Below are 21,608 nucleotides of genomic sequence, written 5' to 3' on the forward strand. Positions count from 1 at the left end.
GTTGAGGCTCCTCTGGTTTGTGTTGTGCTTTAGGAGATGGTCGCATGGAAGTTATTTAAATACGAACCTTATATTAAATGTATTTATAAAATCGAGTTTATTGTCAACACCACCGAGTTGTTCCCCGTCTGTCCAGCAGGGGGCGTCCTCGCCACGCTTAAGTGGCGTCTGATAAATGCAGGCTGAGCACTAATTTATAAAAACCTGTCACGATACACGAAAGAAAGGCTTCGTTCCCCCTTTGTTGCTCACCTGAAACCAAGAGTTTTGCATTTTATAGCCGTGGCTCCGTTCTTATGGCAACGGTGAGTCATTGGAGCTGGTTTGTCGACCGGCTGAGAGGAATTGCAGGAAATTATCTCCCCATCTGAGATGTATCTGGCCAAACATTAGCTAACTCGCAGGCAGTTATGTGTTTTGGAACCCTCCATCACAAGCAAAGCGATGTCTTCAAAGGTTCACATGTGAGTTTCTTGCAATTTCTAGTTGATTTTAGGACACAAGAAAGTCTTGAACTTATAAATGAAGAGGTAAATGAGCAACCCGATGTCATAATTCCTCAGTATTTTATGGCCTTTTATAAAGGAAGTACTTTGAAGCACTCACCGTGAGAACAAAACGAACGTCTCCACATAGTATAGCTAGATAAATAATAAAACGGTGTAAATGTTCGAGGTTAAACAAATGGCTAATCAAAAATCAATCATAAACTAACGAGATGAGTTTTAGCTAAGCTAAATATCACCGTCGCCGAGGTTGTCAAAACATCCCAGTTCAACAAGTGTAATGAGAATTAATATGTTCTGGTATAGATGAAGACATTTTTTAAATATATTTTTTGAGTATTAGAAGGGAATAAGTTGATCGATTTATTTGCTCTCTGAGCACGCTTTATTATGCTAATCATGTTAGCCTAGCGGAAGCCTGACACTTTCAAAACATGTAAAATAGTGAGCTTTTTACTATTCTTCAGGATATTTTATCCACTTCTAAGTCATAACTCAAACTAAAACATTCATATATTTTTTTTGTTATTTTTATCTGTAGATGAGGGAAATATACTAATCAGCGCGACAGCGCGTGAAATTGTCTTCGCACGTGGTGGGAAAACTTCCTGTTTTGGTCGTCGCGTGCCCCGGCGTCAGCAGCATCGAGAGGTCTGACATCATGGCCAGGAACGGTCCAACTCGCTGCTTTTTAGGTTTCCATCAGCTGTAGCTTCTGGTCCCGCGGTGCCTGGTCTCCCGTCCGTGCTTCCCCGCCTCCCCGGTCCGTGCTTCCCCGCCTCCCCGTCCGTGCTTCCCCGCCTCCCCGTCCGTGCTTCCCCGCCTCCCCCGCGGCCGTTTCAGTTTAATCTGCGCCAGTTCTGGTTTCATAACCCGCCTGTCCCACACTGCAGAGGCTGCTGCTGCACCTGGACCACCCTGCTGTTACATAACCACCCTCCAAACCCTCCCAGCCGTGAACTGAAGGTCAGTCGGCGTAAAGGGAGCCACAGCTGGTGTCCACACATATTTGGGGTATTTCTGATCACAGGACCGACTTAAGTGCTCCTCTGTGTGTCAATAATGATTTTATCAGGGTGACAGTTTGGCGATTCCAAGTGAAATACAATGAGTAGCTCCACACTCTTTGAATCAGCGGGGTTTCATTTTTTATTATTATATTTTAAACCCAATATTTGCTATTTTCCATTCATGGAGTACCATTTTACCTCTCCGGGCTGTACTTATCCCAAGTGTGGGCAGGAGAAAATGTTTGGTAGTCCTGTGTTTTTGTGCTGTAATATGCCATCATGCTAAATTGACATTGTTCATGTGTTGCCTGCTTTGTCATTTCATTAGCATGTTTACATATTTGTGGCTCTGGAATATAGTCTTGATCTATATATATATTGCTATATTGTCACTGACGTTGCCTACCTGGAACCCACTTCTGTGGTTATTAGGGGTGTTTGCAGGCAGCAAAGGAACAAGGTGTCCCGGGACATCCTTTCACCCACCCACTGTAACAGCTAGACCGGACAGACGGGTGTGTTTATTCTACAAATGCGCAGCTCGATGTCCTCGCGGTGGCACAAAAATGGCGCTTGTTCTGGCGGCGCCCACCCAGTCGCAAACACAGAGTGACTGATTTGAGTCAATCAATCAGACCTGGAATCAGTCGCTGTGCCTGGAAAGAGATCTCAACTGTCTAAAAAACACACACACCCATCTATGCTATGTTTGCGTAATCAGGGGAATCCACCGCCGCCCCGCCAGGTAAACAAGGCTGGGACGCCGTTCTGGGATTGCCGCAGGAGGAATTCGTGCTTGGGTCGCGCTGCTGCGACAATGGTGATCAATGATGTGTCAAACGCCGTGATAACATCTGTATTTGGCTGAGTGTTGCTTGAATGGGACGAAGATAAGATTAACACAGGTGATTGTCGGCACCTGGCCTTTGAAATAAGTCTCAGCTTCTTGCAATGGCAACAGAAAGTCTCTGGAACTCTTGATTACGAGCATTTAGAGTTCATCCTGTCAGCATGTACCTACAGGAGCTGTGTTACGTGATGTGTAGCCGTCCTAGTTCGCTCTGTCACGGGTGGCTTCTGTGGTAAAGTTGCAACTCTGGTCTAAGGTTTCTCATGAATCTGTTGCTCGTATGACATTTAAGTTGAGTTGTCATTTAGTTTTGAGCTCAAATACCATCTTAACTTCTAGCCTGCATTGCTAGCCTCATTAGCTTGATTCTGCTAGGTTGCTAAACAGATAAAAGGGTTCTTAATTAATGTTTAAAGTTAAAATAATGGGAATATATCCATCAGGCTGCTGGAAGCTGTGTAGTCCCTTATGTTATTTATTGTTCCCTGTCTAAATACTTTGTAAAATCCATCACACACTCGCCCTGTGGGAGCGTAAAGTCTCGGCCATGAGCCGCGAGATTACGTGGAATTACTTTGCCAAACAATGCGAACTTTAAGTGCTGCCATCGAGGCGGTAAATGATTTTCCCATGTCACTTAACACACTTCCCTCTGCCTTTTGCCGCATCCTCAGGGTGGCGAGGTGGCCGAGCAGAACCTATGGTCACCATGGCAACCTCCACAAACACCCGTGAACGCGCCTCTAACGGGACGTAATCCAGATTATATTACAGTGGCGATCCCAACAAAAATGACGATACGGGCCATTTAGTTATGACGTCAAAGCCCTACAGTTGGTGCAACCCCCCCCCCCCCCCCCCTCCTCCCTCTGTCTGTATTCAGGTCACTTTTTCTTGCATAAGAGCTCATTTATAAAACAGCACCACGCCTCAGGGATGAGGAAAAGCCTCATCGTATAGAAAATATCTGCACTGGGAGGGTTCTGCTGCAGTAACAGCTGCTGTCGCTCCACGCTGCCTGTGTTTACCGTCATGTCTCGGTTCAGGTCCGGTTCGGCACATCGGTGCCGAAAATTCTGAATGTGTGACAGAACAGACGAGACGCTAGCAAGGGTCGGGGGTCACCGTGGAGCCTGATGATGCAATTGCTTCTTGATAGTCAGCAGAAAAACGGACGTGCTCTCTGTCACGACTGACAGGAAACCTCCTAATGTTTCAAAGCTTATTCTGGGTGGTGTGTGTGTGGGGGTGGTGTGTGTGTGTGGGTGTGGGTGTGTGTGTGGGTGTGGGTGGGTGGGGGGGGGGGTTGAAGGTCAGCGTGGACAGAAAAGGAGCAAGCGAAGAATTGACATCTATTTCTCCGATGCGTGCCATCGGCTCTCTGGGTTTTTCCCTGAAAGATTTTCCCACGTCGCGTTAAAAACGTCGCTGTCTGGCTTTGTTTATGCGCCCCCCGCCCTAATCTCCGCATGATTACAGAGCGTCTGCGTTTTTTTTGTCCGACTCGAACCGCACAGAAACATCATTGTGAAGTGGGGGGTGGCGTTCGCTCGCAGGTAGCCTCTGCTGTCCCAGCCAAAGTCCGGGCAGACCTTAGCTGGGACATACTTGAGCCTTTTTTACCGACTGTTATAAAAATAAGAGCCTGTTTATTCCCATCTCCCTGCGTCTGTGGGTAATTCCTCGCTAAGTGCTGTTTATGCATGTTGACTCTGGAATGGTCTCATAATGACATTTGCTCTCATGAAGGCCAACAACTCTCCGTTGTGCCCTTCAGATATTCTGCCTGCAGCCTTAAGACCTGAAATTTATTTATTTGTGTCCTGTTCCTGTAAACTGTGAAGAGAAATCGCGACGCCAGTCTTCTAAACTGCGAGTCGTTCCTGTTAGCACATTCGCCAGGAAGCTAAATCTTAACTAAATCTTGATTTAATAGATCAGGCCCAGGTATAACTCTTTTTCTTAAAGATTTATAACCTTTCAACACATAACTGGCTGATTCAAAGCTAATTAGCTTTATTTGAGTGATATGGTGCCATTTCTTGCCTGATTAAATCCACCCACTAATGTGTTAAATCAAGCTCTGGTGGCTCACAGCGATGGTGAGGAAATGCCTGCATGGCGGACATGGATCAATTTGCAGTCAGGGGCTCTATATTCAACTGTGACAGCAGCTCACATCCATCTTTGGGACCTCGAGTGGCCGTCAGAGGCCCACTTCATCATTGAAGCTCATCATTCATGAGCTCTATCACCTTAATTCTCCCGGGCAACATCAATGTTTGTCACACGGCGTGCGTAACGGCGGGTTTCATCAAATCTTATTTTTAAACCGGTGTCTAATATTGGAGACATTATGAGAAAACAGATGGCCTGGGCTAAAATTAGCCCCGCAGATACTGCGTGATGATCCATTCACTAAATTTAGGGCAGCGTAATTCCTCATTGTCCAGAACGGGTTCAGAAATTTGGTTTTAGAAGCATTTCTGCTCGGCTGCTTTTGGAGAAAGCCCCTCACTCACATGTCTGGAGGCTCAGGTCACAGAAAAGACTTATGAGTGAGGTAATTAGCTCAGGATTTATGAGGGGTAATTGGCCACAAGCACCTCAGAGCAGATCACAGGAAAAATAAAGGGGCGGATTAATCTCCGTGAGCATTTCCGTCTGTATATTTATCGTAACTTGAGACCGCTGTGTCATCTGGAAGCAGATGTTCTTCGACTTTCCCAGTAAAGCCGGGACACTGGCCGTCAGTTCTGGCTCCTTCGCGCCTCCATCCATCTCAATGCCAGGCAGAAGAAACTAGATCCTCGCACCGCAGCTAAAACAGGACCTCCTAATTGCCTCCTTCGCTATGTGGGAGGATCATAAACCACTTTATGCAGCACAATGACAGAAACAAATGCTATCAGGAGCAAGAGTCTAATTTTGATCCAATATAAATAATTACCGGCATCATCTATCAATCAGAAATGACTTTATAATTCTATATATATTTATATATCTCCTAATTTTGTAAGCGATGCCATCAGTTTGACTCAAATAAACACATCGACATGAATTATCAGCGAGGCTTCAGCATAACATAACTGTCAAAACAAGATTAGTGACATGCTACAAGTTGACCCGCAGCTGTTTTTTGGTCACATTCCACTCATATCTGCTATTGTTTAAACGATAACGCCGCTCGCTGTGGTCGTTTTTAACGATTTCACGGGTTATCTGAAGGGTCATTTACGCAAGATAGTGCGCAACACCGAGCCACAGCAGCTCTGAATGACACGTTCACACTGATTGATCCAGTTCCACTGTCCAAACTTATGCCTTGGTTTTGCTCTAACGCGTTTACGTGCACAAATTTGATGTCCGTGCACTCAACACAGCGTCCTCGGTGTCAAAGGCAGCAGGAGAATCACAGACCTTGGATAATAATGACAGACCATCCATTGATCAGAGGAGAACTATTGATACACAAAGATAATCAGTTAATTGTCATTGTTCAAAAATCTCCTGCTTATTCATCACAGTTTTGTTTGTTCAGCACCAGCCTGCAGGTCAAAGGTCACTCTTTCAGCTTGATACACATCTGGATCCTCCTCACAGCCATTGCAAGGCAAATTGGTGATTTGAAACCCATTGATTACATTGTTGAAAATAGATCAGCTGAGAGCGAAGCGGTTTCATTGTGTGAGTCAGTAAATAATGAAATATGAGTGGAAGAGACAGAAAGATAAAGATTTAAAAAAAATGGAGCTGAAGAAAAAAAACAGCTGTAGGAAATGACAGAGCTAAAGAAACAGTCGGAGCTGTCGATAAAGGGGCTAATTATTAAAGGGAGTATTCCTTCGCCCGAAACTGCAAGTTTATCATGTCGTGAAAACATGGGAGTGCCATCAGATATGGGTTTCTTTTCCAAGAAAGGCACCTTTTCATAGAGAACCACCTCTTAATCTTATTCACAATGTAAAATTTCTCAACTAATTGAGAAATTAGTCGACTAACTTCTCAACACACTGGACCCTCACATGATCATTAGTTCCTTTAGCCACATTTCAGTTTACACTTCCATTATATTTCCTCAAAACAAGACACTTTGTCCTTACGGGAAAGGCTGTGAAACATTTAAATGCTTGTTTTGAGGATATAAAGTGTTCCCTGGCGACAGAACGCTGGAACATGATGTTTGATACTATACTTGTAACAGGACCATCCTCGCCGGTGACACTGCTGTTCCTTGTTTTCACCAGCAGACGAAGCCCCGCCCCTTGAGGCCGAACCAACCAATCAGCGGAGGGCTGTCTCACAGGACTCCGGTCCGTGTGAGTCAGCGGCCATGCGCATATGGTTCCAGAGGAGGGCTGTGCTTTGTCGGCTACATAGGTTGCCCGTCTGCGGACTTTTACACATTTTCCCGACTGGAAATCACTGGCAGCAGCTGGACGGAGGGCTTGTAATTTTTCCCCTAAAGACGCCGCGTTGATGAGGAGGACATAAGGCCGCTTTCGCCCGACGGCTCCCCCGGGACCGCTTCAACGATCTCATCCCCCTCGTTAACGACCGGACCGCGGATGCAGAGAGCGCCAGCGATGCGGCGGCTGTGCTGTTAACTGTTTTTGGACCACCACCGCTCCCGCTCTCCATCTTTGGCTGTTTACAAAGTGAATGACGCAGAATAAATATAAAATGAAGCTGAAGCCGAACCAGACCAGGACATATGATGGAGAGGGCTTCAAGAAACGAGCCGCTTGTCTGTGTTTTAAGAACGAACGCGAAGAAGAGGTGAGATTCCGTGTCTCTCGGGGTCATATGAACCGTATTTAGCTGTTTGGTGTTAGTTTAGGCCTAGTCGTAAGCAATTTCTACACACTCATTCAAACAAAACCTGGTTAATCGTGGCTGTATTTGTTCGGTAATGCGTGTTTTAATCCATGGCACCTGCTTCTAAGTGTAGCTGCAGTTTAGTATTTTCACACGTCGGTCGGGGTATCCCTGTTTTTTATTTTTATTTTTAATGCATTTCCTTGTTGTGACTTCTGCCTTGGGATGCGCCGTGGGCTATCCAGTTCTGGCTAGTTTTGAAGCGCACGTAGAAAAAAAGGGAGAGGGAGCCTTTATAAAGTTCACAAGCATAGAACAAGCTTGCGCAAGCCGGTGTCTTTCACAATAAAAGCACCAACTACTGAACACCCATTAGAAACAATGCCGCGTTTGGAGTCACTCTCTTATTCTGAAGGCGCATCTTCTCGAGTTCCTGTTTGCTTCCTGCCAACTTGAGTAACGCAAGGGGGCGAGGCAGTTCTTCGCATGCTTACCCCCCCACCCCCCTTTCCACGGCATCTGCAATGGCTTTTTTTGGGGGGGGGGGGGGTTGAATATATAGGTCAATGGTTCATAATTAGACACATTATAAGTGTTCACCTAGACATATTCATCCCCGCCGGCCATACAGCGGCCATTCATGAACATGCTGAACCCTGCCGGCCTTGAGCTGCGTAGCCGTTGTGTGCATAAATGTTTAAAGGGGCCGTCACCTTTCATAAATATTGACACTGGAGTGACATACTTTCTTGTCATATCTTGGAGACTTTTGCTGGTGATGCATTATGCAGTCGGTCAAGTACTGGCATAAACACCTACCTGTGTTGTTTCTTACACCCAACCTCATGACATTGTGATATAGGAGGCATTAAGAATAAGTGCATGTGAATAACTGGTAGAAAAGTGAGTATCGGTAGAAATAATATTTAAAAAAACTAAAACTGAAACAGTAAAGCGCCAACAACAGGTGTATTTGTGTCACTGTTGAGTTCAGGAGGCCAAAGATCACACTGTGAGGGTTTGTAAGTTTTATTCATGTATGAATCTCAGTTTTATGGCGTATCCTGTGTGGTCTAAAGATGCCCCAGTCTGTGCACATGGTATAAACACAAGGTTACACAATATGCTTTTAACGCGGACCAGTGTGGCGTGGCTGGATCCCTGTCCGAGCCCTCGAGTGTTTGGCTGGACAGCAGATACGATCACCTCGGTTATGTCATCAGCAGCTCTGAATGCAGCTTCAGAAAACGATTTCACCTGCGTTTACCTGCGTCGCGACCACATTTTGACGCCTGCACGCTGCCGTTGTTTGCTTTGCGCTCGATATTGTGACAACAGGAGTGTGTAGGTTTGACCCTCGCACTCAGGAGTTTCAGGCTTTGACGGGCATGCCTGGTCACGCACTTACAGCCGGTCGGGGGGTCCCATTACACCCGTGCGCTCGATGTCGTTTGTTTATAGCCTAAACGCACCCCTGGACGCACAATTACTCCCGACACACCGCGGTGTAATGAGAGCCATACGTGCCGCTTTGTGGTTGTTGTGGTTTGGAGAGGAAAAAGCCGAGGCCCCGGGGAGACGGACACCGCCACGGCAATTAACCAGCGAAGAGAGGAGACGGGCTACCTGGTAGAGGATGGCGATGGTACTCAGTCTGTGCGGAGTGTTGTATCATCACAGCTGTTTCCGTTGTTGCGAGCTAAAGCCAAGCAGCCAGTCAGAGCGCCGTCTCTCTCGTGGTCGCCGACTGTGATTTAATGTGCGGAAAACACACAAAGGACTACTGGTCCAGGCTGTTTAGGATCCATTAATTCAATATTTCTAATAATGTTGCAGGCGGTTGTTCCTGTACGCTTGTTTTTCGATGTACATTTTCCTCGTCAACGGAAGCAAAAACCTGACTTGAGTTTCCAGCCGTTAATGCTACGGTCTGAGCCCTGCGCGATATCAAGGCAAACGGGCCCGGATGGAGTCATTTTCTGCGATAAAGACGTAATAATCAAGAGCATTAATGCGGCAGCTCTCGATCTAATCAGCCACCGTGGGTGGATCCAGAGTATGGAGGTGTCATTGATTAGTTAGCATCTCATTTATGATCCCAATGTTACGGTGTAAGATTAGTACCGGCTCAGCCGTGTTGCTTCCATCCTTCTGCCATGTACCCAAGGTTCTTACCCCCCCCCCCATTGTATTTTCCCAGAATGGTGTGGCATTTGAAGCCCTCTTTATGTGACAGTTATAGGTCTTCCCCCCGTAAAGGCAGGAGGTGTTTATGTCCTCCACCGCGTCGAAGGAAGCGGTGCCCGCGTGTTCTGAGTAATGACACCTCAGCATTTCAGGCTGGTTCTTAAAAACGGGAGCCGATGCTCGAGCATCGTCTGGTTCTGGGCTGATGCCACAGCTGTCTGGGAGCTATTTATACTGTTGTTCATTTCAGTGGAGATTTACAGTATAACGCCGCTTTCAGGGTTTGTCTGTCTATTTTTTGCAGGCCTTGTCACATCCCAGAACCAAACCAGTAAAATGTCACTGGGTCACACACACACACACACACTCCGAGGTTTCTCCTTCACCCTGGCAGAAGTCATTTGCATTCATGATTGCTGTTGTGCTGTTTTAAAAGCAGGTGATCTGGGGAAACGGGTTAAATGTGTCTCTTTTTTTTTCCTTTTTTGAACTTATTTGACATCAAGTTGATCTCTCTTTGTGAGGAGGCAGCAGAGCGTGACCTAGGGGAGCCTCGGCTCGCTTCGCGTGCTTCTTCCGTGCGCTTCAGATGCTCCCACGTCGGTGCATCGAGTGTTGTCACGCTGTCTTCTGGAGAGATGAATCAGTGGTTGCAGGCTTGTTGTGAACACAAGGGCCCCATTTTTCAGAAGAGGCCGAACTGATGCAGTTTTTTTTAAGATTTCTCATTGTTGCTAATGGCTAGCAGCGCGTGGGCACCCACGGTGTTGTTGGCAACTGCTGGATGGTTATGTTGAATGTGCATTCCTTGGCGAGTAAATCAAGCAAGGCTTCTTAATCTACTAAGCACATATGCGCACACGCGCAGCTCCTGAGTTTTATTATACGGTTATTTAAAGGGCAAAAGTTCACCCTCGGTTTGTTTTAGCTCTTTGGCAAAAGCCAGCCTGCTCATTAGAGAGCTCATTCCAACAACTTCCAAGGGTAAGCTTTGCCCGTTTCTTCCTTGTGGTGGGAAGACGGCAGCGGACCTTTAGCAGCTGTGACTGCACCCGCCATCAGGAAACAGTCTGACCGGCCCCGGACAGGCAGCCCCGCTCTGGTCCTGACCCGGGCCGCCTGGGAGCAGACAGGTGGCTGAGGATCCAAGTGAGAGTCGCCCAACGAGCCTGACCCCGGGGCTGTAGGATGTCCTCGGAAGGCTTCAGATGTCTGCACCCGCAATCTCATTAGGGGACGTAAAGGAAGATGTAGGAAGGCTGGATTAGGTGACAGCCTGACTCCTGGATTACTGGATGCAGACAGATGACGAGGCAGGTGTCACCACAAGCTGCGCAGGTCGTCAGCGCGTTGGGTTGAGCTACAATTATCTGTTTAACGACTGCATCCTACACCGACCCTGCCAGGAAATCGAACAAACGCTCACCAGCGGTCGCTATGGCAACGCGCGGCGCGTCACGGGCCGACCGACTCGCGCTCTGAGCGCTCCGCCGGCAGTTTGTGGCGCTGCTGTCAGAAACCGCAGATGCAGGCGTATGTGATCTGTGCGTATCAGTGCACGCTGCAGCGTTGGTGTAATTCAAGCCTCTTGAGGGTGGGGGGGGCAGCAGGGGCAGGTTAGAATCCATTGTTGCTGCGCTGCCCTCGTCCTGACGATGTGCTGTGTGTTTACAGGTGTTGCTGGTGAGCAGCAGTCGGCACCCAGACCAGTGGATTGTCCCCGGGGGTGGGATGGAGCCAGAAGAAGACCCCTGTGGCGCCGCAGTGCGAGAGGTGTTCGAAGAGGTGAGGAGAAGCTTGCTCCGGTTGTGGGGGGGGGGTCACGGGTCACGGACCTAACGTGTAGACATTAATGTATCAGTGCCTGGTAGATATCCAGTGCTGTACTGGGACCAGTCTTCAGCCTTGTCTTTCCATAAATACAAGAAGCAGGAGCAGATTCCTGCGGGGTCGGGGTGTCAGTCGCCAGGGTCTGTAGCGTCCGTGCTAAAGTTGGCTCCTGGCTGGATTCTTATGCGTTCACAGCTCCAGGCCGGCCCACAGGGACATGTCAGTGGGGCAGTATGACACTCGTCAGGTGCGCCACGCGGGGGTCTCCAGGAGGGCAGAAATGCCAAATGTCTTAAATATCAGCGGTTATAAAAAGGTCGGCCTGTTTTCTGCTCCTCGGAAAGGCATCGTCACGCAGCCGATCTTTGGAAATAAGGAATGAAAGACGCGCGGTCTCGGAGGGCCGAACGGTCTGAACGCAGGCGTTCGTTCTGCGTTCTGTTCTGGGAAGGTTGTTTTCCAGGCGTTTGTCTTCCACCCCAGCGCGTGGGCGCTCCGGCGCGGTGGGATGGACCTGTTCTCCAGAACACTGATCCACACAGCAATACGTGTTGTTTTGATAACGGCTTTAGGTTAAACCTGCTCGCGTTTGCAGCTAATTAGTGGGAAAACTAAAGCTTCTCCTGTGTTGTTTTCTCCACCCAGGCTGGTGTGAAGGGCAAGCTAGGACGTCTTCTCGGTGTGTTCGAGGTAAGTTCATGTGCCTCGCAGAGGACACTTGGCACCTATATAATTGGCACAGACAACCAGTACACGATGCAAACTGCCAGCACTGAGAGAAAAGGATGATATTCGCAGCGTTATTGTATATGTTACGTCATGATTTATGGCGTGTTTGTTATCCCCAAAGCAAAACCAAGATCGGAAGCACCGGACCTATGTTTACGTGTTGACTGTGACTGAAACGCTGGAGGCCTGGGAGGATTCTGTCAACATAGGTACAGGCTAACTTCATCCTCACCACACACTCTTACTTAGGCAGGCGGAGGCCCTATAGACGCAGGTCCTAAAGGCGTGTTGGCCACCGTAAATCTGACCTGTCGTTTTACAGCTGTCAGCAAATGCAGCTCCGTTTACTGTGCACTCTGGAGTAGATATCACAAGGGTGGGCATTCTAATGTATGATGGGAGCTGTACACCAAAGAGTCTCAGGTTTAGTCTTGAAATTTATCACATCATTGACGTACCCGTCTCCTAAACTGCTCTGTCGCCCCCTACAGGCCGCAAGCGGGAGTGGTTCACTGTGGACGAGGCCATCAAAGTGCTGCAGAGCCACAAACCCGTCCACGCCGAGTACTTACGGAGGCTCCAGCTCAGCTGCTCCCCGACAAACGGCAACTCCATCCTCCCGAGCCCGCCGGCCAACGAGAACTACGCCCACTACAGTGCCACGGCCACCGCCCCCTCGACGGGCAGCGTGCTGGGAACCTCCTGTAGATAGGACTGCTCGAAACGCGACACCTGTCCGACCCGGACAGCTCAACGTCTGTACAGTCCTGCATGAATCTTCAGACTCTTTGGAGACCCAGCGTCTCTCCCGTGTGTATAGTTTCTCAACGTCGAGGACGGGACGCACCAAAGCCGCCGCCAGAAACGGAACGGAGAGGCTTCTGGCGGCGAAACCGTGGATACTGCTGTCACCCAGAGGAAGGAATGCCTTACAGCAACTCTGAATGTCAGATTCGGGTCTTCTTATTTCACATCCACTGTCATTTATTTTCATTTCTTTAGCTGAACTGATGCAGTTGCTAGTTAATAAAAGAGTTGTAATCTTATTTTTGACCCCCCCCCCCCACAGTCCAAAGCACCACCACATGGGGAATGTTTCAACATCTTTAACACAGCCTAACAGATTAACTCCTTTACTTGATTAATCGTGCTGTTAAGAAGGGAGATTTTAGTGGTGAGTGACGCCTCCTGTCGTCGAGTGTCTGAAGAGAACGAGTTTATTTACCTCCACTGGGTCAAGCTGACTGGCCTGAGGACCTTGCTCCCAGTCTCGACTGTTTTCCCATGATGTCACAGTGAAAGTATTTAAGGTGTAAGGTTCATCTCTGCCTTCCAGGCTTCAGCGGCCGCTGTTACACCCGTAGAACATTTACAGCGTCGCGAGAGGGAAAGCGACGGCGGTGAAATCCAATTTCAGGGCTGCAGTTTCCGATTAAATGTAAATTACACAGAAGTGATGGGGAATGAGGTGCCCGTTCTTCAGTTTTGAGCTCCAGCCTGAATCTGTTCCTCTTTCCCCGTCTAACCCTCAGAATCGGTAACCACAGATTTGTAAATAGCGTTAAAGAAACACAGAGCGCGTGTTTTTAACCGGACTGGACCTGTAAAGAAAACTTTAAACCTTTTATATGCATATATTTTTTAACGATGTACGGGAAGCGAGGTGGAAGCGGAAAACAAACTTGATAACGGCGTGTTCTTGATGACGACGTGGTTCGTAGTGGCTGGTTTTGTGCCTCAAAATGACTCTAACGATGCTTTTTTTTTTTCTTTTTAATATAAAAAGGATGGAAAACTGGATGAACAGTCCCAAATGTGATATCAATTTGGATCGTACCAACTCCTGGAATGCTTCGGAACCCTCTGGTGGATTCCGAACATTCCTCCCAGGATAGATCAGTCTCGGCCTCTTATCGGTGACGCCGCCAGCTGTTGCCGTGGCAACCTGGAACGTGTGTGTCTTAGGTTGATGAATGTCGAAATGTGATGTGCCAAAATTTGAAGAAGCGTCAACGTTTGGGTGGGAAATGAGTTCTCTGACCTTCAGAGTGACCTTGTGTGTTGTTTATTGTTTTTTTTTTTTATTGATTGACAGGATGACACTTTATCCGTGCTGATGTCATCCCTTTACCAACCTAAATAACTTAATTTGGACAGCTAAAGTTCCCTTAAATACAACCCGGATCCCCATAAATGGGCTTTTTTCAGGGATCTTTGGTTTTTAAGGGCTTAAAAATCACAGGAGTGATGATAATCCCACCATTTCCAACAGTCTGGATTAAACTTTATTATAACTGGATTTTGCTCGGCCTGGTTGTGTGGTAAACAAGATTTGGAGCCATTTTTGTCATGACTATTATGTAAACAGTGTTATGAATGTGAGCCGGACTGGAGAGATTAAATGGGGGTAATCTTAATTTGCCTGCTGTTGAATTCTTCTACAAGCAAATAAAGGCGTGCCCGTGCCTCCAGCATCAGATCATATCAGAACATTTGAGTAATTTTGCAGCTTTGACGAGATCAACCTGCTCTGGAGCCCTCAACTAAAAGTGTTTAATAGAGAGATTATTCAGCAGTAATTCTGATTTATGTGACTGGAAGTTCTTCTGTCTCCCTGCGAAGGTTTCAATGACAAACACGAATGAAATCGTCAATGACCATAAAATCTAGACACATCAGGGAGGCCAAACGCTAACTACTTAATCTTTAATGCTCAATCTGGATGTTGCGAAAAAATAAATAAACATATAGAGAGTATAAAAGCCAGTTTAGCTTAGCTTAGCTACCTTGGAGTTCCCACAAACGGACAATGTTGTTAATTATAACAGGGTAAAACCTTTTTGTGTGTTATGATCCTGGAGATGGATCGTAAAACCTGACAGTTGGTGATCAGAAGAGGAAGTGACTGCAGACACCTGACACCTCACCTGTAGCCACGCCCCCTCCCACCCACCTGAGCGGGACAAAGGCAGCTGGACGCACCTCCGCGCTGCAGCCGCCTGCAGTAATAACTTTTTCCTCTTCTCGGAGTTTCTGACGATGGAGGAGCTGTTCCTCAGCTCGGCCCAGGGCGACTCCAGCCTGGCTCTGCCGGCCGAACCCGCCCGCAGATCCGCCACCAAAGTCGGTCCGAAGGAGCGGAGCGTCCGCGTCCAGCAACAGGTCCAGCTGACGATGGCGCGGAGGGCTCGAAAAAGTTCTGCCAACGGTAAAAGTTGTGTTTTTAAACTCAAGAACCGCTTCGATAACAAAACTCGAGCTGATCATTTAGCTGTCACCCGGACCAAACGCGCAGTCCTGGAGGAATTTGTGCCTCAAAGTCGTGCTGGTTTAACTGGTTCCTTCAGTTTCATTCATTGTAGAAGGTTCTGCCGGAGACGGATGAGTCTGTATCAGTCGCGCCACGTTTCCTGATTAGAGCAGCAGCTGTAACTTTACACTCCAACAAAACCTCCTGGACTCGTTTCAGGTGGTTTCCACTTTCAGAAGAGCCGAGCCAAAAGCTTCGATGATACAGAAACACTTTTACAAACCGCAAAGGTATAAAACACAAACACACACACACACACAAACACACTTTCTCTGCAGTAGCTCGATTCTCTCTTTCATGATCCGATTTCTGGCGTTATCCGATTATCCAAGTGTAAACGTCATGTAAAATACAGCATTTATCCTAATGGGAAATCGGACGAACGTGCACGTGCAGAGACTCTCAGACTTAGACTAGACTTTATTGATCCCTTGGCATGACTCCCTCAGGGAAATTTGTAATACCAGCAGCAAATTATAAGAACAAAAGAGCAGAAACATGAATGACAACATGAATTAAATAATGTAAAAAAAAAAAAAGATAAAGCACAAACAATGAGAGGACAACAATGAAGCATGACACTAGCATATAGCCTATTAGCAGCTTTATTAGCTCCTACATTGGCACAGCTAGCGCTAGGAGACGTCGGCACGAAGGTTTTGGAAATAACAGGAGGTTTTCTGCTGTTCCTGATTGAAATGGACTAAATCATTTCTGAATCCCTTTTATTTGGTCCTCGTGATTCACAGGGGAGCGATTTGGGCATCGTCAACCTCTCGTTCTCCAGCAGCCAAGTTCGAAAACCATCCAGACGGGTGGAAGTTTCTCCGCCAGTGACCCCGGGATTCGCCTGTTTCAGCGCTACCCCCCTTCAGGGGACCTACACCCACCCGGGGCTCCATTGGTCCCACAGGTCGGCCGCTCTGTCGCACGACTCCTTTCATTCGGACTCATTTCGGCGCTGCGCCTTCCCCGAGGCAACCGTGAGGTCACCCGTGTCCGCGCGACCTTCCGAGAGCTTCCACGGAAGGTCGCCGCAGTTTTCGAACTCTGTCCAGCAGAGCGCGAAGTCTGGATCCCAGAGGAGTTTCAGGCAGGAGAGAATTGCTGCACAGGGACAAACCGGTGAGGTCAGACTCGGCGCCGTCTGTCCCGACAGAAGCCCGGCCTGGTCGGCTCAGGTCCGGAGGGAGCGCCGCGACCTCCGCACGACGGCGCTGCGCCAAGCTTCGTTCCCTGGCGTGGAGACGGATGGGTGGACCCCGCTGGAGGAACCAAGCGTGCACCAGCTCCACACCCAGGAGGTCCCCCCAAGGTAAGATGGAGCTTTTACCCTTTTATTGGCCTCGTTTTGGGCCGTCTGGAGTCATTTCATCGCCGTTTCCTCACACAGGAAGTCGGAGAACAAGCTGCCGGAGATGACGGTGGAGAGAGCCGTGAGCCTGCTGAGCAACGGCGATGAAGACACGCTCCTGCGCGCTGCCGGCCACATCCAAACATGCTGTTTTAGGAGTGCAGACACTAAAAAGACCGTACGTTAAGGTTCTTTTTTTTTTGTCTAAAACATCCATTTCACCTCAAAGTCTGGTGAACTAGCAGGCGAAGTGTTCCGAACCAGCCGAATCACTGATATCAGTCGGAAGCTAGCAAACGTAGCCACAGTAAAGTGACTTTATTGGCTGCGGTTTGGGGATGGTCAATGATTACAGAGCAGCCCAAAGGCCATCATCTGTCAATCAGTAATCCGCTCTGCGCTGCAGGTTTATTTCCTCCGGGGGATTGAGAAGCTGGTGCGCCTCCTCCGCAGCGACAGCGAGAGCGTCCAGCGCGTCGCCGCCGGGGCCCTCCGCAATGTCGTTTACCAAAGCGGCGAGAACAAGATGGAGGTGAAGGAGAAAGGTGGCCTGGGCGCCATTTTGCAGGTGCTGAGGAGCAGCCGCGACGTGGAGACCCGGCGGGAACTGACCGGTCGGTTTTCTTTGCTGCTTGACTGTCCTCTCGGGACGCCGTGGTGAGCTCTCCCCCTTTCTCCAGGGCTTTTGTGGAACCTGTCATCACATGACCTTCTGAAGGAGCCTCTCTCTGCAGAGGTGGTGTCTGTCCTCACCAAGTCGGTGCTGGTGCCCACGTCGGGCATTTCCGAGGGGGAGAACCCGAAAGACGACCTACTGGCCGACGACGTGGCTTTTCACAACGCCACCGGCTGCCTACGGTAGGTTCTACCGGATTCTTGGCGTTAATTGATGTTTTTGTTCGTTTAGGATGATTCCACAAATGTAATGACGCCGGAGTTGCTGCAGATCAGGGCCCGAAGCCTCTCGGCTCAAACCTTCCGTTCAAAGCTCGGCAGCATATTTTCTCGCTTGGATGTGAAGACGCATCCTCGCTGTTTCTAAAGCAGCAGATGTCGGAGGCGCCGCTTCCCCGGCAACTGCAGCCAGATCAAATGAGTCAAATGCTGAATTATTCATCAAGCGCTCTCCTCCCGCCGCTTGGATGAACTGAATTCACCCGGCCGCCAAGAACCCGGCCTTAAAAGTCAATAACGTGGAGAGGTTGAGCCGAAAATACGGTTTCCTTTCAACGGTAACCGATGACGCGTGGTTGGTTCCAGGAACCTGAGTTCTGCCGGCCCAGATAGCAGGAAAGCGATGAAGGAGTGCGAGGACCTCATCGACTCGCTGGTGTACTACGTCCGAGGAGCCATAGCCGACTACAAGACGGACGACGGGGTGAGATGACAACGACCCGCGCCCGAGGATTTCTCTGTGGATATTCGAGTTCTAAAAACGTGGGGGGTTTAACGCGCTGGCGTCTGCTCTGAAGTCCACAGAGAACTGCGTCTGCATCCTGCACAACCTGTCCTATCGGCTGGAGGACGAGCTCCCGGAGACGAACGTGCGAGTCCTCCGGCAGTCTCGACAGAACTTGGCTAACAGGCCGAGGGCCGTCGGCTGCTTCGCTCACCGCGGCACCAAGATCACAGAGGTAATCTGGCCATGCGATAATCCCCACCGACAGTACAAAGGACGCCCTCGTGCTGCGTTTAAGCGCAGTCTTCTCTGAAATCTTCCCTTTTAAACCTCGTGAACTCATCAAGAAAATTGTATAAACACTCGCAGAATCAATACTTTTCATTCCCCAGCATATGGAGGAACAGTGCCCCCTGCTGGAGGAAAAGTCCAACCCTCAGGGCACCGAGTGGCTGTGGAGCACCATCACTGTCCGGATGTACCTGTCTCTGCTAGCTCGCAGCGTGCGTCACCGCACGCAGGAGGCCGCCCTGGGAGCTCTGCAGAACATCACGGCCGGGAACGGACCGGTAAGATGGGTCGGGAGGGTTTCTATGATGCGGTTCTGCTGTGGCCGATCGATGTGAGACTCTCCCTGTGGCCCGGCAGCTGAGCGAAGCCCTCGCCTTCAGTGTTGTCCAGCGGGAAAATGGTCTCCAGCAAGTCAGGAAGATGCTGGAAGACGGGGACGGCAATGTGAAGAGAACAGCCGTGGCGCTGGTCAAGAACGCCTGTCGTTTTCAAGAGCTGCACCCCGTCATCGGTACAGGTCGCCTTCCTCAGAGCGGAATTCAGCCACCGTCCAGATGTTGAATGTGTGACGTCTGCCGCCCTCAAGTTAAACAGGTGCTGCCAGAGCTGGTGTGGATGCTGCCTGGCGACGACGGCCCCGCGGACGCCACCGCGGCTTCAGTGTGTCTCATCCTGAACCACCTGAGCCTGAGCGACCGGCAGCACGTTGGGGCCATCGTGAAGGAGGGGGCCCTCCCAAGGATCGTGGGCATCAGCAGGCGTGACGGCAGGTCAGTGGGGGCCACGCACGACTCCGCTAGTTTATCAGCACAGTTTTTATACTATTTTAATTTCCTTAGAAACGGACCAAGCCGAGCGGGTCAGGCAGCACGTGTCCTCTTGCACACTATGTGGAAGTACAGTGACCTCCATGGAACCTACAGGAAGGTGAGTCCAGATGAAGCTTTACTGAAGGTCCAGCTTGTTTGTCGCCATCTAGTGGTTGGAATAGCAACTATCTGTTCATTTCAATAAGGAACTAATATAGTTGTAACTAAGTTCTTCAGTCTGACAGCTATGAACCATCCAGGTGGAGGTTTTCCGGTTTGCCACTCTGTTTTTATAGACAGCGCCGCTAGAGGGCACCAAAGGGACAGACGTAATTAACCATAATTATTATTATTCATCCGTTTCTTGTGTCTGCAGTTTGGCTTCAGGAAGGCTGATTTCATCCACACCAGGAACACAAAGATTGTTTGCACTTGATGGCACTGACACTGCCTTTTTGAGTTTTTTTACTGACTTTACTGCCTATTTTTATTGCACAATTTGTAATTTCTAAACCGCAGTTAAACATAATGTGACTTGATGGCCAAGTTATTCGGCCAAACCGCTTGTTTTTGAGTAAGAATTTAGTTGACTTCTTTCTTTTTAAAAATGTATTTATTCAATGTTTACTTTCATCTATATACAGGCAATAATGGCACTGGAAAATGGCTGTAAATGACTGCCGCATTACAAAAATGACCATTTTTCTCCTTCGTGGCACCATTTGAAGCACTTCTGTGTTTAAATCTGCTGATAACCAAATGTAGGTTTTCCTAAAGTCTTTTTTTAGAGATGTTCTGTTTATAGAATTTAAATAAAGAACCACAACATTTAATAACTTTTTTTAAAAAAAGGAGTGACCTGTACATAAACGTGTTTATTAATAAACCCCTAAACTCAAACATCTGCACCGACCTTTGCCTTCAGCAGATTATTAATGATTTTGGAAGCTAAATGGACCCGAGATACTTTAAATGTTTCTTTGTGAAAGAGGTCGACTCGTTCACCAAGAGGTCATCCTCACCGCTGACCTCCATCTGAAGCCTGACCTGCAGGGCGGCGTGTCACGGGGATTAAAATCTAATTAGCTCACGTGAGATCTCAGCTGAAAAGTGTTGGGCTCCTTCCAGGCTGTTCTGGAGTGGCTGGACAGGGTTAACGTTCCAGGAGGGGGTGGATTTAAGGTCAGGACAAAGTTGGAGGGGAAGTGAGCTTTAATACACTTTATTAAAGAAACCGGCTACACAAACGAAGCGATGCAGCAGGTGTTCCAGTCCCGGCTCACGGTCGCCAACAAAGGCTTGTTTAAAAAGACGAATCCCCTCCGAGACGGCTGGTGCCAACTGGGAAATCTGCAAGCGCTCCGCCTGATTACAGGCTGCTTAAAAGATTCTTAATCAAATCAAATGAGGCCCCAGAGTAATGGAGGCTGTGCGTCAGCCGTCATGGTGACGGGGACTCTTTCTGAGTAGAACCCTTTTTTTTAAATTTATGTTCTTCTGTTGACCCCATTCCCACTTTTTAGCCTTTCTTCTGATCAACTTTTTTTTAATTATTATTATTTTTAATTTTAGGACTGCGTGTGGAAGGATATAACGCTCTTTCTGGAAAAATGTCTTTCGCCAGCAGGGGGCAGTGTTGTAACACAAACACACCCGCGATGATCCTCAGGATTTTAAGGACTGTTTTTTTTCTGTTCCCAACAGACACATTTATCCCCAAATAACATTAAAAATGGCCATATTTATAAGCCCTCGTGTGTTAATGTGGCCCAGCCCTCAGATTAAACCCTCAGGCTTCCTATATGAGGGACAAAAGTCCGCCCTTTCCTCCTTTTTTGTGACTAATCTCCAATTTACCCACTCAGTGTGGCTATTTTTGGTGACAAAATCTGTGATTTTCAGACGTTACAGCTCTGGCGCAAAGGGGGACAAAAGCTCTGAAGAAACCAAATCCTTTTACAAAAGCCTGCTTGTCCTTCTGTGGCTCACTTCGCTTTGAGAATTGTCCGTTTTCTTATTTCGCCAGCAGAGTGCCTCATCCTCTGGAGATAAAGGCGTTGACCCGGCCGATGAACCATCCCGGGATTAATTGATGAGAATGATTTAATATAGATCCTGAATATGTTTGGCACAACCCTGAGGCCATTGTCGGGTGTCGGGTCACCCGAAAGAAGGTCGAAACGGATGAGAAGCCCAGCAGATGAGAAGCCACCATGTTTTATACAGAGAAAGGATTCTTTCATGGGCCTCATAACAGTGGAAAAAGTCAAAATGGACCTCCTCCTTCACACTGATGTCATTGTCACGGTGTTGGCTCTCAAGGTCGAGTCGCTAACCGTTGACGCGATCACACGGGATGTTCTGAAACTAAGTTGCCGGAGCAGTTTTTAATGGTTTCTTTTGACTCGGCAGCCCTTCGGAGCATTGGAGAATGTCTGGAATGTAGGGTCACGGACACGTTTACATCAGCGCCAGACGCTTTAGGAGAACGGAGATTAGTGCAATTCAGACGTAT

The 21,608-nt window shown here is 48.4% G+C and overlaps 2 protein-coding genes across 2 annotated transcripts; both read left to right on the plus strand.

Annotated features, from left to right (window-relative positions):
• Nucleotides 1-6,663: 6,663 nt before the first annotated feature.
• On the plus strand, nucleotides 6,664-14,347 carry nudt4b (nudix (nucleoside diphosphate linked moiety X)-type motif 4b). The gene is made up of 5 exons (XM_057022113.1): nucleotides 6,664-7,145; nucleotides 11,046-11,156; nucleotides 11,847-11,891; nucleotides 12,052-12,139; nucleotides 12,422-14,347. Exons 1-5 carry the CDS (start codon nucleotides 7,029-7,031, stop codon nucleotides 12,640-12,642), a joined length of 582 nt encoding a protein of 193 aa, XP_056878093.1. The 5' UTR covers nucleotides 6,664-7,028; the 3' UTR covers nucleotides 12,643-14,347.
• Nucleotides 14,348-14,871: 524 nt separating this feature from the next.
• On the plus strand, nucleotides 14,872-19,993 carry pkp2 (plakophilin 2). Its single transcript, XM_057022112.1, has 13 exons — nucleotides 14,872-15,138; nucleotides 15,400-15,470; nucleotides 15,990-16,555; nucleotides 16,634-16,772; nucleotides 17,001-17,208; nucleotides 17,275-17,452; nucleotides 17,855-17,972; nucleotides 18,067-18,228; nucleotides 18,386-18,562; nucleotides 18,642-18,795; nucleotides 18,871-19,054; nucleotides 19,124-19,211; nucleotides 19,470-19,993. Exons 1-13 carry the CDS (start codon nucleotides 14,970-14,972, stop codon nucleotides 19,527-19,529), a joined length of 2,274 nt encoding a protein of 757 aa, XP_056878092.1. The 5' UTR covers nucleotides 14,872-14,969; the 3' UTR covers nucleotides 19,530-19,993.
• The last annotated feature ends 1,615 nt before the right edge of the window (nucleotides 19,994-21,608 follow it).

The sequence above is a fragment of the Takifugu flavidus genome, chromosome 22 (assembly GCF_003711565.1).
Source record: "Takifugu flavidus isolate HTHZ2018 chromosome 22, ASM371156v2, whole genome shotgun sequence".
NCBI lineage: Eukaryota > Metazoa > Chordata > Actinopteri > Tetraodontiformes > Tetraodontidae > Takifugu > Takifugu flavidus.

Bases quoted from the DNA above. Each gene is read 5' to 3' on its own strand.
- pkp2 (XM_057022112.1), top strand. From the start codon at position 14,970: ATGGAGGAGCTGTTCCTCAGCTCGGCCCAGGGCGACTCCAGCCTGGCT. The intron at 17,209-17,274 runs GTCGGTTTTCTT...CCCTTTCTCCAG, and splicing joins GACCCGGCGGGAACTGACCG to GGCTTTTGTGGAACCTGTCA. The intron at 19,055-19,123 runs GTCAGTGGGGGC...TAATTTCCTTAG, and splicing joins ATCAGCAGGCGTGACGGCAG to AAACGGACCAAGCCGAGCGG.
- nudt4b (XM_057022113.1), top strand. From the start codon at position 7,029: ATGACGCAGAATAAATATAAAATGAAGCTGAAGCCGAACCAGACCAGG. The intron at 7,146-11,045 runs GTGAGATTCCGT...GTGTGTTTACAG, and splicing joins AGAACGAACGCGAAGAAGAG to GTGTTGCTGGTGAGCAGCAG. The intron at 11,157-11,846 runs GTGAGGAGAAGC...TTCTCCACCCAG, and splicing joins TGCGAGAGGTGTTCGAAGAG to GCTGGTGTGAAGGGCAAGCT.